Source organism: Hyla sarda, chromosome 2, assembly GCF_029499605.1.
Source record: "Hyla sarda isolate aHylSar1 chromosome 2, aHylSar1.hap1, whole genome shotgun sequence".
NCBI lineage: Eukaryota > Metazoa > Chordata > Amphibia > Anura > Hylidae > Hyla > Hyla sarda.
In genome coordinates this window covers 507,292,386-507,313,047 of record NC_079190.1, presented here as the reverse complement: position 1 = coordinate 507,313,047, position 20,662 = coordinate 507,292,386, and the positions used below count along the sequence as shown (strand labels likewise).

General features: G+C 49.7%; 1 protein-coding gene across 1 annotated transcript in view; it reads right to left on the bottom strand.

Moving 5' to 3' along the window:
• The window catches only part of LOC130357276 (TATA box-binding protein-associated factor, RNA polymerase I, subunit C-like), a 51,644-nt gene that overhangs the window by 19,372 nt on the left and 11,610 nt on the right, over positions 1-20,662 (bottom strand). The window contains exons 3-8 of the mRNA XM_056559908.1: positions 19,854-19,947; positions 19,440-19,549; positions 5,974-6,069; positions 5,686-5,756; positions 3,722-3,960; positions 885-1,001 (exon numbers count right to left, since the gene is read on the bottom strand). Coding sequence (XP_056415883.1) covers positions 885-1,001; positions 3,722-3,960; positions 5,686-5,756; positions 5,974-6,069; positions 19,440-19,549; positions 19,854-19,947 — 727 coding nt within the window. The remainder of the gene's footprint in view (positions 1-884; positions 1,002-3,721; positions 3,961-5,685; positions 5,757-5,973; positions 6,070-19,439; positions 19,550-19,853; positions 19,948-20,662) is intronic.

Sequence of the window (20,662 nt, the reverse complement as noted above, 5' to 3'; positions counted from 1 at the left end):
CTGTGAAGTAGAAATAGATGTATATACAGCTGCACCCCGTGTATACACCAGGTACAGCCGCACCCCCTCCCATATACACCAGGTACAGCCGCACCCCCTCCCGTATACACCAGGTACAGCCGCTCCCCGGTATACACCGGGTACAGCCGCTCCCCGGTATACACTGGGTACAGCCGCTCCCCGGTATACACTGGGTACAGCCGCCCCCCCCGTATACACCAGGTACAGCCGCTCCCCCCGTATACACCAGGTACAGCCGCTCCCCCCGTATACACCAGGTACAGCCGCTCCCCCGTATACACCAGGTACAGCCGCTCCCCCTGTATACACCAGGTACAGCCGCTCCCCCGTATACACCAGGTACAGCCGCTCCCCCATATAAACCATGTACAGCCGCTCCCCCATATACACCAGATACAGCCGCTCCCCCATATACACCAGGTACAGCCGCTCCCCCGTATACACCAGGTACAGCCGCTCCCCCGTATACACCAGGTACAGCCGCTCCCCCCATATACACCATGTACAGCCGCTCCCCCGTATACACCTGGTACAGCCGTTCCCCTTGTGTACAGCTTCTAAACCACCTACATACCCCACCCCCATGAATGCACCAGATGTAGCCACTACCCAATATACACCAGATACAGACCCCCCCATACCCCACATACACTGGGAATTGTTTCTCCCCGGAAACCCAGATTTTTTCCTTTTTTCATCCGTTCTGAAGGTTGTTTTCTCATGAGTTTTGGGCCAATTTTACATTATATGTTTCTATAATTGTGACTTAGACACAATCAGATCACATTATATTAGATATCAATGCAGAAATCCAGGGAATTCCAAAGCGTTCACTTACTTTTCCTACACACACACCAACTCACCCTGCTCGTGCTGTGCTGAACTCACTTGCTGGATCCGCTGCTGTAGCTCATACACAGCTGGACAGCCCTGTAATGTGACCCCGAGGTCCGACCGATCCACGAGAAGCTGCTGAAAGTCTGAGCCAGGGTAAGGAAATACACATCCAGAGCAGACATAGGGGGTGAGGAGACTGAGAAGACCCCCAACACATCAGAGAACAGGAAGACTGAGGAGACCCCCAATACATCAGAGAACAGGAAGACTGAGAAGACCCCCAACACATCAGAGAAGAGAGAGACTGAGGAGACCCCCAACACATCAGAGAACAGGAAGACTGAGAAGACCCCCAACACATCAGAGAACAGAGAGACTGAGGAGACCCCCAATACAACAGAGAACAGGAAGACTGAGGAGACCCCCAACACATCAGAGAACAGGAAGACTGAGGAGACCCCCAACACATCAGAGAACATGAAGACTGAGAAGACCCCCAACACATGGGAGAACAGGAAGACTGAGGAGACTCCCAACATATGGGAGAACAGGAAGACTGAGAAGACCCCCAACACATGGGAGAACAGGAAGACTGAGGAGACCCCCAACACATGGGAGAACAGGAAGACTGAGGAGACTCCCAACATATGGGAGAACAGGAAGACTGAGAAGACCCCCAACACATGGGAGAACAGGAAGACTGAGGAGACCCCCAACATATGGGAGAACAGGAAGACTGAGAAGACCCCAACACATCAGAGAACAGGAAGACTGAGAAGACCCCCAACACATCAGAGAACAGAGAGACTGAGGAGACTCCCAATACAACAGAGAACAGGAAGACTGAGGAGACCCCCAACACATCAGAGAACAGGAAGACTGAGGAGACCCCCAACACATCAGAGAACAGGAAGACTGAGAAGACCCCCAACACATGGGAGAACAGGAAGACTGAGGAGACCCCCAACACATGGGAGAACAGGAAGACTGAGGAGACCCCCAACATATGGGAGAACAGGAAGACTGAGAAGACCCCCAGCACATAAGAGAACAGGAAGACTGAGGAGACCCCCAACACATCAGAGAACAGGGAGACTGAGGAGACCCCCAACAGCTGGACAGCCCTGTAATGTGACCCCAAGGTCCGACCGATAGACGAGAAGCTGCTGAAAGTCTGAGCCAGGGTAAGGAAATACACATCCAGAGCAGACATAGGGGGTGAGGAGACTGAGAAGACCCAAAACACATCAGAGAACAAGAAGACTGAGGAGACCCCCAACACATGGGAGAACAGGAAGACTGAGGAGACCCCCAACACATCAGAGAACAGGAAGACTGAGGAGACCCCCAACACATCAGAGAACAGGAAGACTGAGAAGACCCACAACACATCAGAGAACAGGAAGACTGAGGAGACCCACAACACAACAGAGAACAGGAAGACTGAGAAGACCCCCAACACATGGGAGAACAGGAAGACTGAGAAGACCCCCAACACATGGGAGAACAGGAAGACTGAGGAGACCCCCAACACATGGGAGAACAGGAAGACTGAGAAGACCCCCAGCACATCAGAGAACAGGAAGACTGAGGAGACCCCCAACACATTAGAGAACAGGGAGACTGAGAAGACCCCCAACACATCAGAGAACAGGGAGACTGAGGAGACCCCCAACACATAAGAGAACAGGAAGACTGAGGAGACCCCCAACACATCAGAGAACAGGGAGACTGAGAAGACCCCAACACATCAGAGAACAGGGAGACTGAGGAGACCACCAACACATAAGAGAACAGGAAGACTGAGAAGACCCCCAACACATCAGAGAACAGGAAGACTGAGAAGATCCCCAACACATCAGAGAACAGGAAGACTGAGGAGACCCCCAAAACATCACAGAACAGGAAGACTGAGAAGACCCCCAACACATCAGAGAACAGGAAGACTGAGAAGACCCCAACACATCAGAGAACAGGAAGACTGAGAAGATCCCCAACACATCAGAGAACAGGAAGACTGAGGAGACCCCAACACATCAGAGAACAGGAAGACTGAGAAGATCCCCAACACATCAGAGAACAGGAAGACTGAGGAGACCCCCAACACATCAGAGAACATGAAGACTGAGAAGACCCCCAACACATCAGAGAATAGAAAGACACTGGAACCACCACAGGAATGAGAAACAATAGTCTTCTAACACAGCTGAGGCAAAGGACACCAAGAAGACAAAGCAGAGGCTTAAGAGATGGAGAAGACCAAAACACAGCACATACCGGAGAGACCAAGAAGACAGCACATACCGGAGAGACCAAGAAAACAGCACATACCTGAGAGACCAAGAAGACAGCACATACCTGAGAGACCAAGAAGACAGCACATACCGGAGAGACCAAGAAGACAGCAATTACAGGAGAGACCAAGAAGACACCACATACGGGAGAGACCAAGAAGACAACACATACCGGAGAGACCAATAAGACGGCACATACAGGAGAGACCAAGAAGACAGCACATACCGGAGAGACCAATAAGACGGCACATACAGGAGAGACCAATAAGACGGCACATACCGGAGAGACCAATAAGACAACACATACAGGAGAGACCAAGAAGACGCCCCATACGGGAGAGACCAAGAAGAAAACACATACCGGAGAGACCAATAAAACGGCACATACCGGAGAGACCAAGAAGACGGCACATACCGAAAAGACCAAGATGACGGCACATACCGAAAAGACCATGAACACAGCACACCCTGGAGAGAACAAGAAGATGGCACATACCGGAGAGACCAAGAAGACCACCAACACAGCACAGGCTGGAAACACAAGAGGATAAGATCTTATGTAAGGATACAGAGAAGGTTCATAGCTGCTCCCCGAGGATAGATGAGGCAACCATATGGTGTCCCAGGGTAGGCCACCCAAGACAGAGCGCCCCCTGTAAGAGAGGCCTGAAACTGCGTATTCTTCCAGTCATTAGCCATGCCCTCATTCACCAGCTCCGCCAGCATTTCTGGAGGCACATCGTGAAGCCACCCGCGGGTAAGGTAGGAGAAGGAACGCACAAAGTAAGAGGAGTGGGCAAAGGGGCAACTGCAACAAGAAGAAAAGATAGATAACACATGAGGGGAACCAAAGGTAAACAACATAGACGAGATAAAACACTGACTTAGAAAATAGAAGACAGAGAAGGCACCTGGGACGGACTGAGGAGGAGATGGAGAGAAGAGAGAGGAGACACCAGAGACTGACTGAGGAGACACCAGGGACTACTGATTGAGGAGAAGAGAGAAGAGACACCGGGGACTGACTGAGTAGAAGATGGAGAAAAGAGAGGAGACACCAGGGACTGACTGAGGAGAAGATGGAGAGAAGAGAGAGGAGACACGAGGGACTGACTGAGGAGAAGAGAGAGGAGACACCAGGGACTGACTGAGGAGAAGATGGAGAGGAGAGACACCAGGGACTGACTGAGGAGAAGATGGAGAGAAGAGAGAGGAGACACCAGGGACTGACTGAGGAGAAGATGGAGAGGAGAGAGAGACACCAGGGATTGACTGACGAGAAGATGGAGAGAAGAGAGAGGAGACACCAGGGACTGACTGAGGAGAAGATGGAGAAAGAGAGGAGACCCCAGGGACTGACTATGGATAAAATGGAGAGAAGAGAGAGGAGACACCAGGGACTGACTGAGGAGAAGATGGAGGGAAGAGAGAAGAGACACCAGGGACTGACTGAGGAGAAGATGGAGGGAAGAGAGAAGATACACAAGGGACTGACTGAGGAGAAGATGGAGGGAAGAGAGAGGAGACACCAGGGACTGACTATGGATAAGATGGAGAGAAGAGAGAGGAAACCCCAGGGACTGACTGAGGAGAAGATGGAGAGAAGAGAGAGGAGACACCAGGGACTGACTGAGAAGATGAGGAGAAGAGAGAGGAGACACCAGGGACTGACTGAGGAGAAGATGGAGAGAGGAGACACCAGGGATTGGCTGAGGAAAAGATGGAGGGAAGAGAGAAAAGACACCAGGGACTGACTGAGGAGAAGATGGAGGGAAGAGAGAAGAGACAACAGGGACTGACTGAGGAGAAGATGGAGGGAAGAGAGAGGAGACACCAGGGACCGACTGAGGAGAAGATGGAGAGAAGAAATACCAGGGACTGACTGAGGAGAAGATGGAGGGAAGAGAGAAGAGACACCAGGGACCGACTGAGGAGAAGATGGAGGGAAGAGAGAGGAGACACCAGGGACTGACTGAGGAGAAGATGGAGAGAAGATATACCAGGAACTGACTGAGGAGAAGATGGAGGGAAGAGAGAAGAGACACCAGGGACTGACTGAGGAGAAGATGGAGAGAAGAGATACCAGGGACTGACTAAGAAGATGGAGAGAAGAGATACCAGGGACTGACTGAGGAGAAGATTGAGAGAATAGATACCAGGGACTGACTGAGGAGAAGAAAGAGTAAAGACACACCACAGACCATGGAGGAGAAGACGGAGAGAAGAGACACTAGGGACTGACTGAGGAGAAGATAGAAGAGAGGAGAGGGCACACCAGAGACTGACTGAGGAGAAGATAGAAGAGAGGAGAGGGGACACCAGGGACTGACTGAGGAGAAGATAGAAGAGAGGAGACCAGGGACTGACTGAGGAGAAGAGAGAGGAGAGGGGACACCAGGGAACTGACTGAAGAGAATATGGGGAGAAGAGACACCAGGGACTGACTGAGAAAATTGAGGGAAGAGGCAGGAGACACCAGGGAATGACCAAGAAGCAGATGGAGAGATATAATAGAAGACAGTCTGGCGTTCACTCTTGGTAGGGCGTGGTCTGCAGTCTCTTCATCAGGCCGGTCATCCGCTGGATGTGATGTCTAATCTTACCCTATAAGTGTACAGACAGGTTAGAAATACAAGCGGGGCTCTCAGTTGACAACATGTGTGGCCCCAAAATTGGCTCCATCTACCCCTTAACTTATGTACATCCCCCCTCAAACCATCTCGCTCTGATATAATGTGCCAGTATTATCAGGGGTGTCGTGTTGGAATGTGGGGTGTAGAGTGTCGTGCTGGGGTGTGGGGTGCAGTGGGCAAGGTGTCACCACTAGCAGGGCATCTCCCAGATAGCAGTGCGGCTCCAGCAGGCGGCCCATACACTGGAAGGCAATGCTGTTATGATCCCAACAGAAACGGCTCATCTGTGTAGAGAATAAATAATTATCACCACCAACGTCAACACCATCATCATCATCATCATCATCAACATAATCACCGTCCTCACCATTCTCATTATTATCCACCTTCATCGTAATCACCATCCTCACCACCATCACCACCACCATCATCATCACCGTCCTCACCACCATCATCACCATTCTCATTATTATCCACCATCATCGTCATCACCATCCTCACCACCACCACCATCATCATCACTGCCCTCACCACCATTCTCATTATTATCCACTATCATCGTCATCACCATCCTCACCACATCATCATTATCATCACCATCCTCACCACCATCATCGTCATCACCATTCTCATTATTATCCACCATCATCGTCATCACCATCTTCACCACCATCATCATCACTGCTGTCACGATCCCGGCTGGTAGGAGGTGGATCCTCTGTGCCAGAGAGGGATGGGCGTGGACCGTGCTAGTGGACCGGTTCTAAGTCACTACTGGTATTCACCAGAGCCCGCCGCAAAGCGGGATGGTCTTGCTGCGGCGGTAGTGACCAGGTCGTATCCACTAGCAACGGCTCAACCTCTTTGACTGCTGAAGATAGGCGCGGTACAAGGGAGTAGACAGAAGCAAGGTCGGACGTAGCAGAAGGTCGGGGCAGGCAGCAAGGATCGTAGTCAGGGGCAACGGCAGGAGGTCAGGAACACGGCTAGGAACAAACAAGGGAACGCTTTCACTAGGCACAAGGGCAACAAGATCCGGCAAGGGAGTGCAGGGGAAGTGAGGTATAAGTAGGGAGTGCACAGGTGGAAACTAATTAAGCTAATTGGGAAGATTGGGCCAGGCACCATCATTGGTGCACTGGCCCTTTAAATCGCAGAGACCCGGCGCGCGCGCGCCCTAGGGAGCGGGGCCGCGCGCGCCGGGACAGGACCGACGGAGAGCGAGTCAGGTACGGGGACCGGGGTGCGCATCGCGAGCGGGCGCCACCCGCATCGCGAATCGCATCCCGGCTGGAGGCGGGACCGCAGCGCACCCGGTCAGTGGATCTGACCGGGGCGCTGCAACAACGAGGATGAGGCGAGCGCTCCGGGGAGGAACGGGGACCCGGAGCGCTCGGCGTAACAGTACCCCCCCCCTTGGGTCTCCCCCTCTTCTTGGGGCCAAAGAACCTGAGGAAAAAAAACTCAATTTTTCCGTGATGAGGTCCGATGCACATTAGGAGGGGTTCCGTGCGGTAACGCACGAGACAGTCCAATTTTTCATTGTAAACACAATTGATGTAGAGGGGTCTGGCGAGACTGGTCACAGGGACGTTGAACCTGTTGATAAGAGAGGCCAAAAAAAAATTTCCTGCAGATCCGGAATTCAAGAAGGCCATAGTAGAGAAGGAGAAGGTAGAGGAAGATATCCGCACAGGCACAGTAAGGCGTGGAGAAGCAGAGTTGACATCAAGAACTGTGTCACCTTTGTGCGGAGTCAGCGTACGTCTTTCCAGGCGGGGAGGACGGATAGGACAATCCTTCAGGAAGTGTTCGGTACCGGCATAGTACAGGCAAAGATTCTCCATGCGGCGTCGTGTCCTCTCTTGAGGTGTCAAGCGAGACCGGTCAACTTGCATAGCCTCCACGGCGGGAGGCACAGGAACGGTTTGCAGAGGACCAGAGGAGAGAGGAGCCGGGGAGAAAAAACGCCTCGTGCGAACAAAGTCCATATCCAGGCGGAGCTCCAGACGCCATCCGGAAAAACGCATGTCAATGCGAGTGGCAAGATGAATGAGTTCATGTAGGTTAGCAGGAGTCTCTCGTGCGGCCAGAACATCTTTAATGTTGCTGGATAGGCCTTTTTTAAAGGTCGCGCAGAGAGCCTCACTATTCCAGGACAACTCGGAAGCAAGAGCACGGAACTGAATGGCGTACTCGCCAACGGAAGAAACACCCTGGGCCAGGTTCAGCAGGGCAGTCTCGGCAGAAGAAGCTCGGGCAGGCTCCTCGAAGACACCACGGACCTCAGCGAAGAAGGACTGGACTGTGGCTGTGGCAGGATCATTGCGGTCCCAGAGTGGTGTGGCCCCAGACAAGGCCTTTCCAGAAAGGAGACCACGGCAGAGTCTAGAGTCCTCATCAAATTTGTCCGGCAGAGACAAGCAGGGGTTAGGAGCGGCCGGTTGCTGCGGAGGAGTTGCAGGAGCCGGCGGAGGAGATGGTTGTTGCAGTTGCAGCTGCTGTAACTGTGACTTCAGTTGCTGTGTCACGGTGGACAAGTATGCCAGCTGGTGATTTTGTTGGGTGATCATCGTGGAAATGTCGGCAAGACTTGACAGCGGCACCTCAGCGGAATCCATGGCCGGACGCTGCGGAGGAGTTGCAGGAGACGGCGGAGGAGATGGTTGTTGCAGTTGCAGCTGCTGTGTCAGTGGCAGCAGCTGCTGTAACTGTGACTTCAGTTGCTGTTTCACGGAGGACAAGTATGCCAGCTGGTGATTTTGTTGGGTGATCATCGTGAAAATGTCGGCAAGACTTGACAGCGGCACCTCAGCGGAATCCATGGCCGGATCTACTGTCACGATCCCGGCTGGTAGGAGGTGGATCCTCTGTGCCAGAGAGGGATTGGCGAGGACCGCGCTAGTGGACCGGTTCTAAGTCACTACAGGTTTTCACCAGAGCCCGCCGCAAAGCGGGATGGTCTTGCTGCGGCGGTAGTGACCAGGTCGTATCCACTAGCAACGGCTCAACCTCTCTGACTGCTGAAGATAGGCGCGGTACAAGGGAGTAGACAGAAGCAAGGTCGGACGTAGCAGAAGGTCGGGGCAGGCAGCAAGGATCGTAGTCAGGGGCAACGGCAGGAGGTCAGGAACACGGCTAGGAACAAACAAGGGAACGCTTTCACTAGGCACAAGGGCAACAAGATCCGGCAAGGGAGTGCAAGGGAAGTGAGGTATAAGTAGGGAGTGCACAGGTGGAAACTAATTAAGCTAATTGGCAAGATTGGGCCAGGCACCATCATTGGTGCACTGGCCCTTTAAATCGCAGAGACCCGGCGCGCGCGCGCCCTAGGGAGCGGGGCCGCGCGCGCCGGGACAGGACCGACGGAGAGCGAGTCAGGTACGGGGACCGGGGTGCGCATCGCGAGCGGGCGCCACCCGCATCGCGAATCGCATCCCGGCTGGAGGCGGGACCGCAGCGCACCCGGTCAGTGGATCTGACCGGGGCGCTGCAACAACGAGGATGAGGCGAGCGCTCCGGGGAGGAACGGGGACCCGGAGCGCTCGGCGTAACAACTGCCCTCACCACCATCATCACCACTGCCCTCACCACCATCATCACCATCCTCACCACCATCATCGTCATCACCATTCTCATTATTATCCACCATCATCGTCATCACCATCCTCACCACCATCATCATCACTGCCCTCACCACCATCATCACCACTGCCCTCACCACCATCATCACCATCCTCACCACCATCATCGTCATCACCATTCTCATTATTATCCACCATCATCGTCATCACCATCCTCACCACCATCATCATCACTGCTCTCACCACCATCATCACCACCACTGCCCTCACCACCATCATCACCATCCTCACCACCATCATCGTCATCACCATTCTCATTATTATCCACCATCATCGTCATCACCATCATCACCACTGCCCTCACCACCATCATCACCATTCTCATTATTATCCACTATCATAGTCATCACCATCCTCACCACCATCATCGTCATCACCATTCTCATTATTATCCACTATTATCATCATTACCATCCTCCAGGGATGTGGAATTCCTATCGCCCGGCGCCCGGGACAAGCAGTTTTGGGCGCCGGGGAGGTGAATTTGTCCGGCCCTTAGCCTGACTTTGGGCAAGCAGGGCCGGACCTGACAAGCGCTGCGGAGCTCTGCTCTGCAGTCTGTATGGAGCGGGCACCTGACTCCTGCCCGCTCCATACTCTGCAGCCCCCCGGCTGTAAAAACCTGTGTCCTCGGAAGCAGAGCAGGGGAGATGAGAAGCTGTGTATTTGTCTTCTCTTCCCTGCTCTGCAGACGTGCAGGGTGAGATGAGGGGGCGTGGCTTTTTGCTCCCCGTGCAGACCTGCGTCCTCTGCCTTCACTCATCCCAGCTGTAGCTTCGGAGAGCTGACAGGAGGAGGCACAACTGCACGGGGAGACGCATGCGGCGCTCAGAGGGGAGTATGGAGTGGGCTCCGGATTCTTGCCCGCTCCATACTCTGCAGCCCCCGGCTGTTCTCAGCAGCCGGGGGCCGCCGCTAATAGCCAGCATGTGGCGATCGCCGCGGCTGGCTATTAACCCTTTAGATCGCCGTTGTCAAAGCTGACAGCGGCGTCTAAAGGGAGATGTGAATGCTCCCTGGTGGGCTAGTGGGGTGGATCGCCCCTCCCGCAGCGCGATCGCAGGGGGGGCGATCCACTATGAAGGTAGCCGGAGGGCTTACCTCTGCTTCCTCCTGTCCCAGCTCTGTCATTGATAGATCCTGGCTGGACCAGGCTCTATCAATGGATCACAGAGCACACAGATTAATAGAGTTCAATAGAATCTATTCATCTGTCTGAGGAATCTAATGATTCCTCATATAAGTGTAATAAAGTGTTTAAAAAAAAATAATAATAATAATATAGTTTTAATATAGGTTTGAAAGACACACATTAACCCAGTGGTCTCCAAACTGTGGACCTCCAGATGTTACAAAACTACAATACAATACAGAAATTTAGGTGCACTACTGTGGTAGATGTATACAATGACATTATCCCTCAACACTGATGTTAAAATTGAGACATTCGCCAGTGTATCCTTATATGTAGGACATACCTGAGCCCGCACACCAACGCCAAGGTTTCTCAGATGGCACGGGACCTAACGCTAACCTACCTGTGCGTGAAAAGCAAAAACCAGAGGCCAGTGGGCAATTACAGCAGCACTAGGCCGACATGCAGCCTGCTCCCAGTTACCTCCAGCGTGACTGAGCACACATACAATGGGAGGAGGGAGGTAGGCTATAAGCCCCACCCAAGTTGGCTGATATAGGTGCCTGGCCTCACAGGTGAACCTTAATGCTGCCTGGAAAGTGTTCAAGGCGCATTAACATATGGAGTTTACACACCTCCAAGTATAAATTTTTAAACAACAACAAAAAACATAGTCTCAAATGGCTGGAGGTGCTCAACCCCAAATGCAGTTGTGCATTTATACTGGGGGAGCAGATCCTGCCCTTGTAGTCTGTTGCTAGGGGCGATCCCCAGCATAAAAATGCATACAATGGAGGATGCCTGCAGTGGACTACAAGTGCCACAATGGCTTCCTACACCAGATAGACGGTGTGGATGTGTAACAATTAGAATAATACAATACGCTGGAGGTAACTGGGAGCAGGCTACATGTCGACCTAGTGCTGCTGTAATTGCCCACTGGCCTCTGGTTTTTGCTTTATACGCACAGGTAGGTTAGCGTTAGTTCCCGTGCCATCTGAGAAACCTTGGCGTTGGTGTGCGGGCTCTGGTGTGTCCTTAACCCCTTAAGGACCGAGCCCTTTTTCACCTTAAGGACCGGAGCGTTTTTTGCAATTCTGACCACTGTCACTTTAAACATTAATAACTCTGGAATGCTTTTAGTTATCATTCTGATTCCGAGATTGTTTTTTCGTGACATACTCTACTTTAACTTAGTGGTAAAATTTTATGGTAACTTGCATCCTTTCTTGGTGAAAAATCACCAAATTTGATGAAAAAAATGAAAATTTTGCATTTTTCTAACTTTGAAGCTCTCTGCTTGTAAGGAAAATGGATATTCAAAATATATTTTTTTTGGGTTCACATATACAATATGTCTACTTTATATTTGCATCATAAAATTTATGAGTTTTTACTTTTGGAAGACACCAGAGGGCTTCAAAGTTCAGCAGCAATTTTGACATTTTTCACAAAATTTTCAAACTCGCTATTTTTCATGGACCAGTTCACGTTTGAAGTGGATTTGAAGGGTCTTTATATTAGAAATGCCCCATAAAAGACCCCATTATAAAAACTACACCCCCCAAAGTATTCAAAATGACATTCAGTAAGTGTATTAACCCTTTAGGTGTTTCACAGGAATAGCAGCAAAGTGAAAATTCAAAATCTTCATTTTTTACACTCGCATGTTCTTGTAGACCCAATTTTTTAATTTTTGCAAGGGGTAAAAGGACAAAATTTTTACTTGTATTTGTAGCCCAATTTCTCTCGAGTAAGCACATACCTCATATGTCTATGTTAATTGTTCAGCGGGCGCAGTAGAGGGCTCAGAAGGGAAGGAGCGTCAAATGGTTTTTGGGGGGCATGTCACCTTTAGGAAGCCCCTATGGTGCCAGAACAGCGAAAACACACACATGGCATACCATTTTGGAAACTAGACTCCTCAGGGAACGTAACAAGGGGTAAAGTGAACCTTAATACCCCACAGGTGTTTCACGACTTTAGCATATGTAAAAAAAATTATATTTTTTTTACCTAAAATGCTTGGTTTCCCAAAAATTTTACATTTTTAAAAAGTGTAATAGCAGAAAATACCCCCCAAAATTTGAAACCCAATTTCTCCCGATTCAGAAAACACCCCATATGGGGGTGAAAATTGCTCTGCTGGCGCACTACAGGTCTCAGAAGAGAAGGAGTCACATTTGGCTTTTTGAAAGCAAATTTTGCTCTGGGGGCATGTCGCATTTAGGAAGCCCCTATGGTGCCAGAACAGCAAAAAAAAACACATGGCATACTATTTTGGAAACTAGACCCCTCGGGGAACGTAACAAGGGGTAATGTGAACCTTAATACCCTACAGGTGTTTCACGACTTTTGCATATGTGAACATTTTTTATTTTTTTTTACCTAAAATGCTTGGTTTCCCAAAATTTTTACATTTTTAAAAAGGGTAATAGCAGAAAACACCCCCCAAAATTTGAAGCCCAATTTCTCCCGATTCAGAAAACACCCCATATGGGGGTGAAAAGTGCTCTGCTGGCGCACTACAGGTCTCAGAAGAGAAGGAGTCACGTTTGGCTTTTTGAAAGCAAATTTTGCTCTGGGGGCATGCCGCATTTAGGAAGCCCCTATGGTGCCAGGACAGCAAAAAAAAAAACACATGGCATACCATTTTGGAAACTAGACCCCTCGGGGAACGTAACAAGGGGTTAAGTGAACCTTTATACCCCACAGGTGTTTTATGACTTTTGTATATGTAAAAAATTTTTTTTTTGTTTTACCTAAAATGCTTGTTTTCCCAAAAATTTTACATTTTTAAAAAGGGTAATAGCAAAAAATACTCCACAAAATTTGAAGCCCAATTTCTCCCGAGTACAGCGATACCCCATATGTGGCCCTAAACCGTTGCCTTGAAATACGACAGGGCTCCAAAGTGAGAGTGCCATGCGCATTTGAGGCCTAAATTAGGGATTGCATAGGGGTGGACATAGGGGTATTCTACGCCAGTGATTCCCAAACAGGGGGCCTCCAGCTGTTGTAAAACTCCCAGCATGCTTGGACAGTCAGTGGCTATCTGGCAATACTGGGAGTAGTTGTTTTGCAACAGCTGGAGGCTCCGTTCTGGAAACAGTGGCGTACCAGACGTTTTTCATTTTTATTGGGGAGGGGAGGGGGGCTGTGTAGGGGTATGTGTATATGTAGTGTTTTTTTACTTTTTATTTTATTTTGTGTTAGTGTAGTGTAGTGTTTTTAGGGTACAGTCACACGAGCGGGGGTTCACAGTAGTTTCTCGCTGGCAGTTTGAGCTGCGGCAGAAAATTTGACGCAGCTCAAACTTGCAGCCGGATACTTACTGTAATCCTCCGCCCATGTGAGTGTACCCTGTACGTTCACATTGGGGGGGGGGGACATCCAGCTGTTGCAAAACTACAACTCCCAGCATGGACGGTCTATCAGTGCATGCTGGGAGTTGTAGTTTTGCAACCGCTGGAGGCTCCGTTTTGGAAACAGTGACGTACCAGACATTTTTCATTTTTATTGGGGAGGGGAGGGGGGCTGTGTAGGGGTATGTGTATATGTAGTGTTTTTTACTTTTTATTTTATTGTGTGTTAGTGTAGTGTTTTTAGGGTACAGTCACACGGGCGGGGGTTCACAGTAGTTTCTCGCTGGCAGATTGAGCTGCGACAGAAAATTTGCCACAGCTCAAACTTGCAGCCGGATACTTACTGTAATCCTCCGCCCATGTGAGTGTACCCTGTACGTTCACATTGGGGGGGGGGGCATCCAGCTGTTGCAAAACTACAACTCCCAGCATGGACGGTCTATCAGTGCATGCTGGGAGTTGTAGTTTTGCAACCGCTGGAGGCTCCGTTTTGGAAACAGTGACGTACCAGACGTTTTTCATTTTTATTGGGGAGGGGAGGGGGGCTGTGTAGGGGTATGTGTATATGTAGTGTTTTTTACTTTTTATTTTATTGTGTGTTAGTGTAGTGTTTTTAGGGTACAGTCACACGGGCGGGGGTTCACAGTAGTTTCTCGCTGGCAGTTTGAGCTGCGACAGAAAATTTGCCACAGCTCAAACTTGCAGCCGGATACTTATTGTAATCCTCCGCCCATGTGAGTGTACCCTGTACGTTCACATTGGGGGGGGAAACATCCAGCTGTTGCAAAACTACAACTCCCAGCATGTACGGTCTATCAGTGCATGCTGGGAGTTGTAGTTTTGCAACAGCTGGAGACACACAGGTTGTGAAACACCGAGTTTGGTAACAAACTCAGTGTTTTGCAACCAGTGTGCCTTCAGCTGTTGCAAAAGCTACAACCCCCAGCATGTACGGACAGCGGAAGGGCATGCTGGGTCTTGTAGTTATGCAACAGCCGGAGGCATACTACATTGGCTGGGGATGCTGGGGATTGTAGTTATGCAACAGCTGGAGACACACTGGTTTACTACTTAACTCAGTGTGCCTTCAGCTGTTGCAAAACTACAACTCTCAGCAGTCACCGACAGCCAACGGGCATGCTGGGAGTTGTAGTTATGCAACCACCAGATGCACCACTACAACTCCCAGCATGCACTTTAGCTGATCGTGCAAGCTGGGAGTTGTAGTTACACAACAGCTGAAGGTACACTTTTACATAGAAAGAATGTGCCTTCAGCTGTTGCAAAACTACAAGTCCCAGCATGCCCATAAGGGCATGCTGGGAGTTGTGGTGGTCTGCCTCCTGCTGTTGCATAACTACAGCTCCCAGCATGCCCTTGTTGCATGCTGGGAGCTGTTGCTAAGCAACAGCAGGAGGCTGTCACTCACCTCCAACGATCCAGCAGCACAGGTCAGTCCCTCGTCGTCTCCGCCGCCGCTGTTCCTGGGGCCCCGATCCCAACAGGGACGCCGGGGATCGGGGTCCCCAGCACCGGGGGTCGTCTTCCCGCTCCCGCTCACGTCCTCCGGAAGAGGGGCGGAGCGGGTTGCGGGAGTGACACCCGCAGCAGGCGCCCTGATTGGTCGGCCGGTAATCCGGCCGACGAATCAGGGCGATCGTGAGGTGGCACCAGGGCCACCTCACCCCTGCTGGCAATGGCTGTTCGGGGCCGTCTCTGACGGCCCCGATCAGCCAGTAATTCCGGGTCATCGGGTCACTGGAGACCCGATTGACCCGGAATCTGCCGCAGATCGCTGGACTGAATTGTCCAGCGATCTGTGGCAATCGCCGACATGGGGGGCCATAATGAACGATTTCAGCAGGCATCCGGCTCCGGCTAGCGGTGGGGGCCGGAAATGCTCAGGGCGTATCCATACGCCCTCGGTCCTTAAGGACTTGGAAACGGGGGCGTATGGATACGCCCTATGTCCTTAAGGGGTTAATATAAGGATACACTGGCGAATGTCTCAATTTTAACATCAGTGTTGAGGGATTAGCCAATGTCATTGTATACATCTAACACAGTAGTGCACCCATATTTCTGTATTGTATTATTCTAATTGTTACACATCCACACCGTTTATCTGGTGTAGGATTCTATTGTGGCAATTGTAGTCCGCTGCAGGCATCCTCCATTGTATGCATTTTTATACTGGGGATCGCTCCTAGCAATGGACTACAAGGGCAGGATCTGCTCCCCCAGTATAGATGCACAACTGCATTTGGGGTTGAGCACCTCCAGCCATTTGAGACCCCATTTTTTGTTGTTGTTTAAAAACTACAATTCCCAGCATGCCAGGACAGCTGTTGGCTGTCCGGGCATGCTGGGAGTTGTAGTTTTGCATCATCTGGAGGGCTACAGTTTGAAGACCGCTGCATTAACCCCTTCCATGTTAAAAGTTCCAATCACCCGCTTTTCCTATATAAAAACATAACATAAACATAATAAAAATAAACATATTTGGTATCGCTTCGTGCGTAATTGTACAACCTATTAAAATATAACATTATGTATCCCGTACGGTAAATGTAAAAAAAATATCAAACCACAGAATTGCAATTTTTATAATATCCAAGAAAAAAAAAGTTAAAAAGCGATTAAAAACTCAGATCAATACCAAAATGGTGCCGATACAAAAAACAGATTATGGCACAAAAAATGAGCCCTCATACAGCCTGGTATGCGGAAAAAAAATAAAGCTACAGGGGTTAAAAAATGGCAATTAAAAAAATTAGAAAAAGTCCAGAATTAGTAAAACATGACGTAAACGATACAAATCTGGTATCGCTGTAATCAGGCGCCTAAAGTATAAAACTAACATGTTACCTCAGCCACAAGGTAAATGGCGCAGAAAAGAAAACCACCAAATCTGCAAAACTATCTTTACTATTTCAATTTCACTTCCCTTTGATATATATATATTTTTTTTTTTGGTTCGGAGAATATGTTATTGAAAAATTAAAAGGTGTCATTATAGTAGGTAGTTATGGCTATTATAGAGCGAGGAGGAAAAAATCAGAGCGTAAAAGCGAAAATTGGCCGGACAAGTGGATCGTCATGAGGGACAAGTAGATTTTGCTCCATTTTAGTCCCGTGGACAAGTAGTTTTTTTAAAACATTTCCACACCCCTGATCCTCACAACCACCACCACCATCATCATCACCATCCTCTCCACCATCATCGATCATCGTCATCACCATTCTCATTATTAGCCACCATCATCGTCGTCATCACCATCCTCACCACCACCACCACCATCATCATCGTCATCGTCGTCATACTCCTCACCACCATTCTTATTATTATCCTCACCACCATCATCGTCATCACCATCCTCACCACCACCATCATCACTGTCCTCACCACCATCGTCATCACCATTCTTATTATTATCCTCACCATCCCCATCATCACCGACCACACCACCACCATCATTGTCATCACCATCCTCATTATTATCCTCACCGCCACCATCATCACCATCCTCATTATTATCCTCACCACCATCATCGTCATCACCATCCTCATTATTATTCTTACCTCCACCATCATCGTCAACACCATCCTCCTTATTATCCTCACCGCCACCATCATCTTCATCACCATCCTCACCAGCACCATCATCGGCATCACCATCCTCATTTTTATCCTCACCGCCACCATCATCGTCAACACCATCCTCCTTATTATCCTCACCGCCACCATCATCTTCATCACCATCCTCACCAGCACCATCATCGGCATCACCATCCTCATTTTTATCCTCACCGCCACCATCATCGTCATCACCATCCTCATTATTATTCTCACCGCCACCGTCATCGTTATCACCATCCTCACCAGCACCATAATCGGCATCACCGTCCTCACCACCATCATCATCGTCGCCATCACCATCCTCACCAGCACCATCAACGGCATCACCATCCTCACCACCATCATCATCGTCGTCATCACCAGCACCAACATCAACATAATCCTCACCACCACCATCATCATCATCATCACTAAGGATGCACCGAAAGGGAAATTTAGGCTGTGCTTGGCCGAAAACTGAAACCGAAAATGCATTGCATAATTTTCGGCTGCCGAAATTTCGGTGCATCCCTAATCCTCACCACCACCATCAACATTATTCTCATGACCACCATCACCACTATCCCCACCGCCACCTTCATCATTTTTTTTTTTTTTATTAAAGTTTTAGTTAAATTTTCAATTGAACAAATAAGCAAAAGTATAGTTTAACAATATATAGGGTAACATGCCTATTGTCATATCAGAAATGCCTCTCGCACGAGGGAGTAACAGAGTATAAAGACAGAGATTATGGTAAAACATTTTTGGATCAGTTATATAGAAATACAGCATGTTTGTTTTGTATGTTTTAAACGAATATAAAAAAACAAGAAACGGCGAGAGGAGCGGTAAGGAATGGTAGGAATGTGACAATCAGTGATCATGGAAAAGGAGAAGAAAAAGAAGAAGAATAGGGACGATGTCAAGAGAAGAATAGGAATAAGGTAAAGGATAAGTAGGGAAGAGAACATCACCTTCATCATTATCCTCCTCATCACCAAAATCATCACCATCCTCACCACTATCCACACCACGATCATAATCACCATCCTCACCATCACCACCATCATCACCATCCTCACCACTATCCACACCACGATCATCATCACCATCCTCACCATCACCACCATCCTCACCACTATCCACACCACGATCATCATCACCATCCTCACCATCACCACCATCCTCACCACTATCCACACCACAATCATCATCACCATCCTCACCATCACCACCATCATTATCCTCAACATCATCATCACCATCCTCACCATCATTATGCTCACCAACATGACCGTGCTCACCACCACTATCATCATCCTCATCCTCATCTCCACCACTATCATCATCCTCATCACCACCATCATCCCCATTATCCTCACCACTACCATCATTGTCACCATCCTCACCACCACCATCATCCCCATTATCCTCACCTTCACCATCATTATCCTTACCACCACCATCATCACAATCGTAACCACTATCATCACCATCCTCACCACCCTCATCACCACATCATTATCCTCCACACCACCATCGTCATCATCCTCACCATTATTATTATCCTCTCCACCATTAGCATCATCATTATCCTCACTACCACAATCGTCATCACCGTCCTCACCACCAAGATCATCATCCTCACCATCATCACTATCCTCATCACCACCATCATTATCACCACCACTGTCCTAACCATTATCTTCACCACCACCATCCTGCCAATTGTCATCACCACCACCAGATGTTGTCAGCCTTTTAGATAATACAGTAATTCAATATGTCTGCTGCAGTAACAGGCAGAACTATCATTGCCCCAGTGATGGACATCTATAGGAGATGCATTACACCCCGTGTCCCCAGGATACCCCTACTGGCTTCTGACCTGTTTGCTGAAGGCGAGGGTCACTCCAGCCATGTCCTTATTTGTGTGTCGCAGGAATTTTGTCTTCCGATAAACCAGATCAGATTCATTGACCGGAGCAAAACCACAATCTGGGGATAGAAGAGAGTCAGAGCTGACATCCACGCCCCATCTATACGGTCCCTTCCCATGCATATGCCCCTCCCCCGCCACACAAGGCCCCTCCCCCCACACGGTCCTCCCCAACAAAGATATGGCCCCATGCAAGCCCACCTCCTCCACCACCACACATACACCCTGCCCCTCCACATATGGCCAGTCCCCTTCTTTACACATACGGCCTCTTCCAACCACACACAGTCCTGCCCCCAAGGAGTCATGCACATTTCTGCTCTGGATATATAGAGAGTTCAGATGATAATTCTGAGATCTCACCGATATTAGGGGGCAGCAAGGGGGAAGGTACAGTCTCTGCTGGGGCCCACTGCTCCCTTTTCCTGCTGTGCAGGGGAATAAAATGTCCATAACCCTGAGGGGAAAAAAAGGAGACACTTCATATACTGGAAGTAAAAAATGATAGGTAACAAACATTATGGGGCAGAGGGATCAGGAAGGAGACAGAGAGGACAGGGCAGAAGACAGAGAGGACAGAACAGAGGGATCAGGGAGAAGACACAGGGCGAAGCAGAGGGATCATGGAGAAGACACAGAGGACAGGACAGAGGGATAAGGGAGAAGACACAGAGGACAGGGCAGAGGGATCAGGGTGAAGACACAGAGGACAGGGCAGAGGGATCAGGGTGAAGACACAGAGGACAGGGCAGAGGGATCATGGAGAAGACATAGAGGACAGGACAGAGGGATAAGGGAGAAGACAGAGGACAGGGGAGAGGGATCAGGGAGAAGACACAGAGGACAGAGCAGAGGGATCAGGGTGAAGACACAGAGGACAGGGGAGACGGATCAGACACAGAGGACAGGGGAGAGGGATCAGGGAGCAGACACAGAAGACAGGGGAGAGGGATCAGGGAGAAGACACAGAGGACAGGGCAGAGCGATCAGGGAGAAGACACAGAGGACAGGGCAGAGGGATCAGGGAGAAGACACAGAGGACAGGGCAGAGGGATCAAGGAGAAGACACAGGACAGGGCAGAGGGATAAGGGTGAAGACACAGAGGATGGAGCAGAGGGATCAGGGAGAAGATAGAGAGGACAGGGGAGAGGGATCAGACACAGAGGACAGG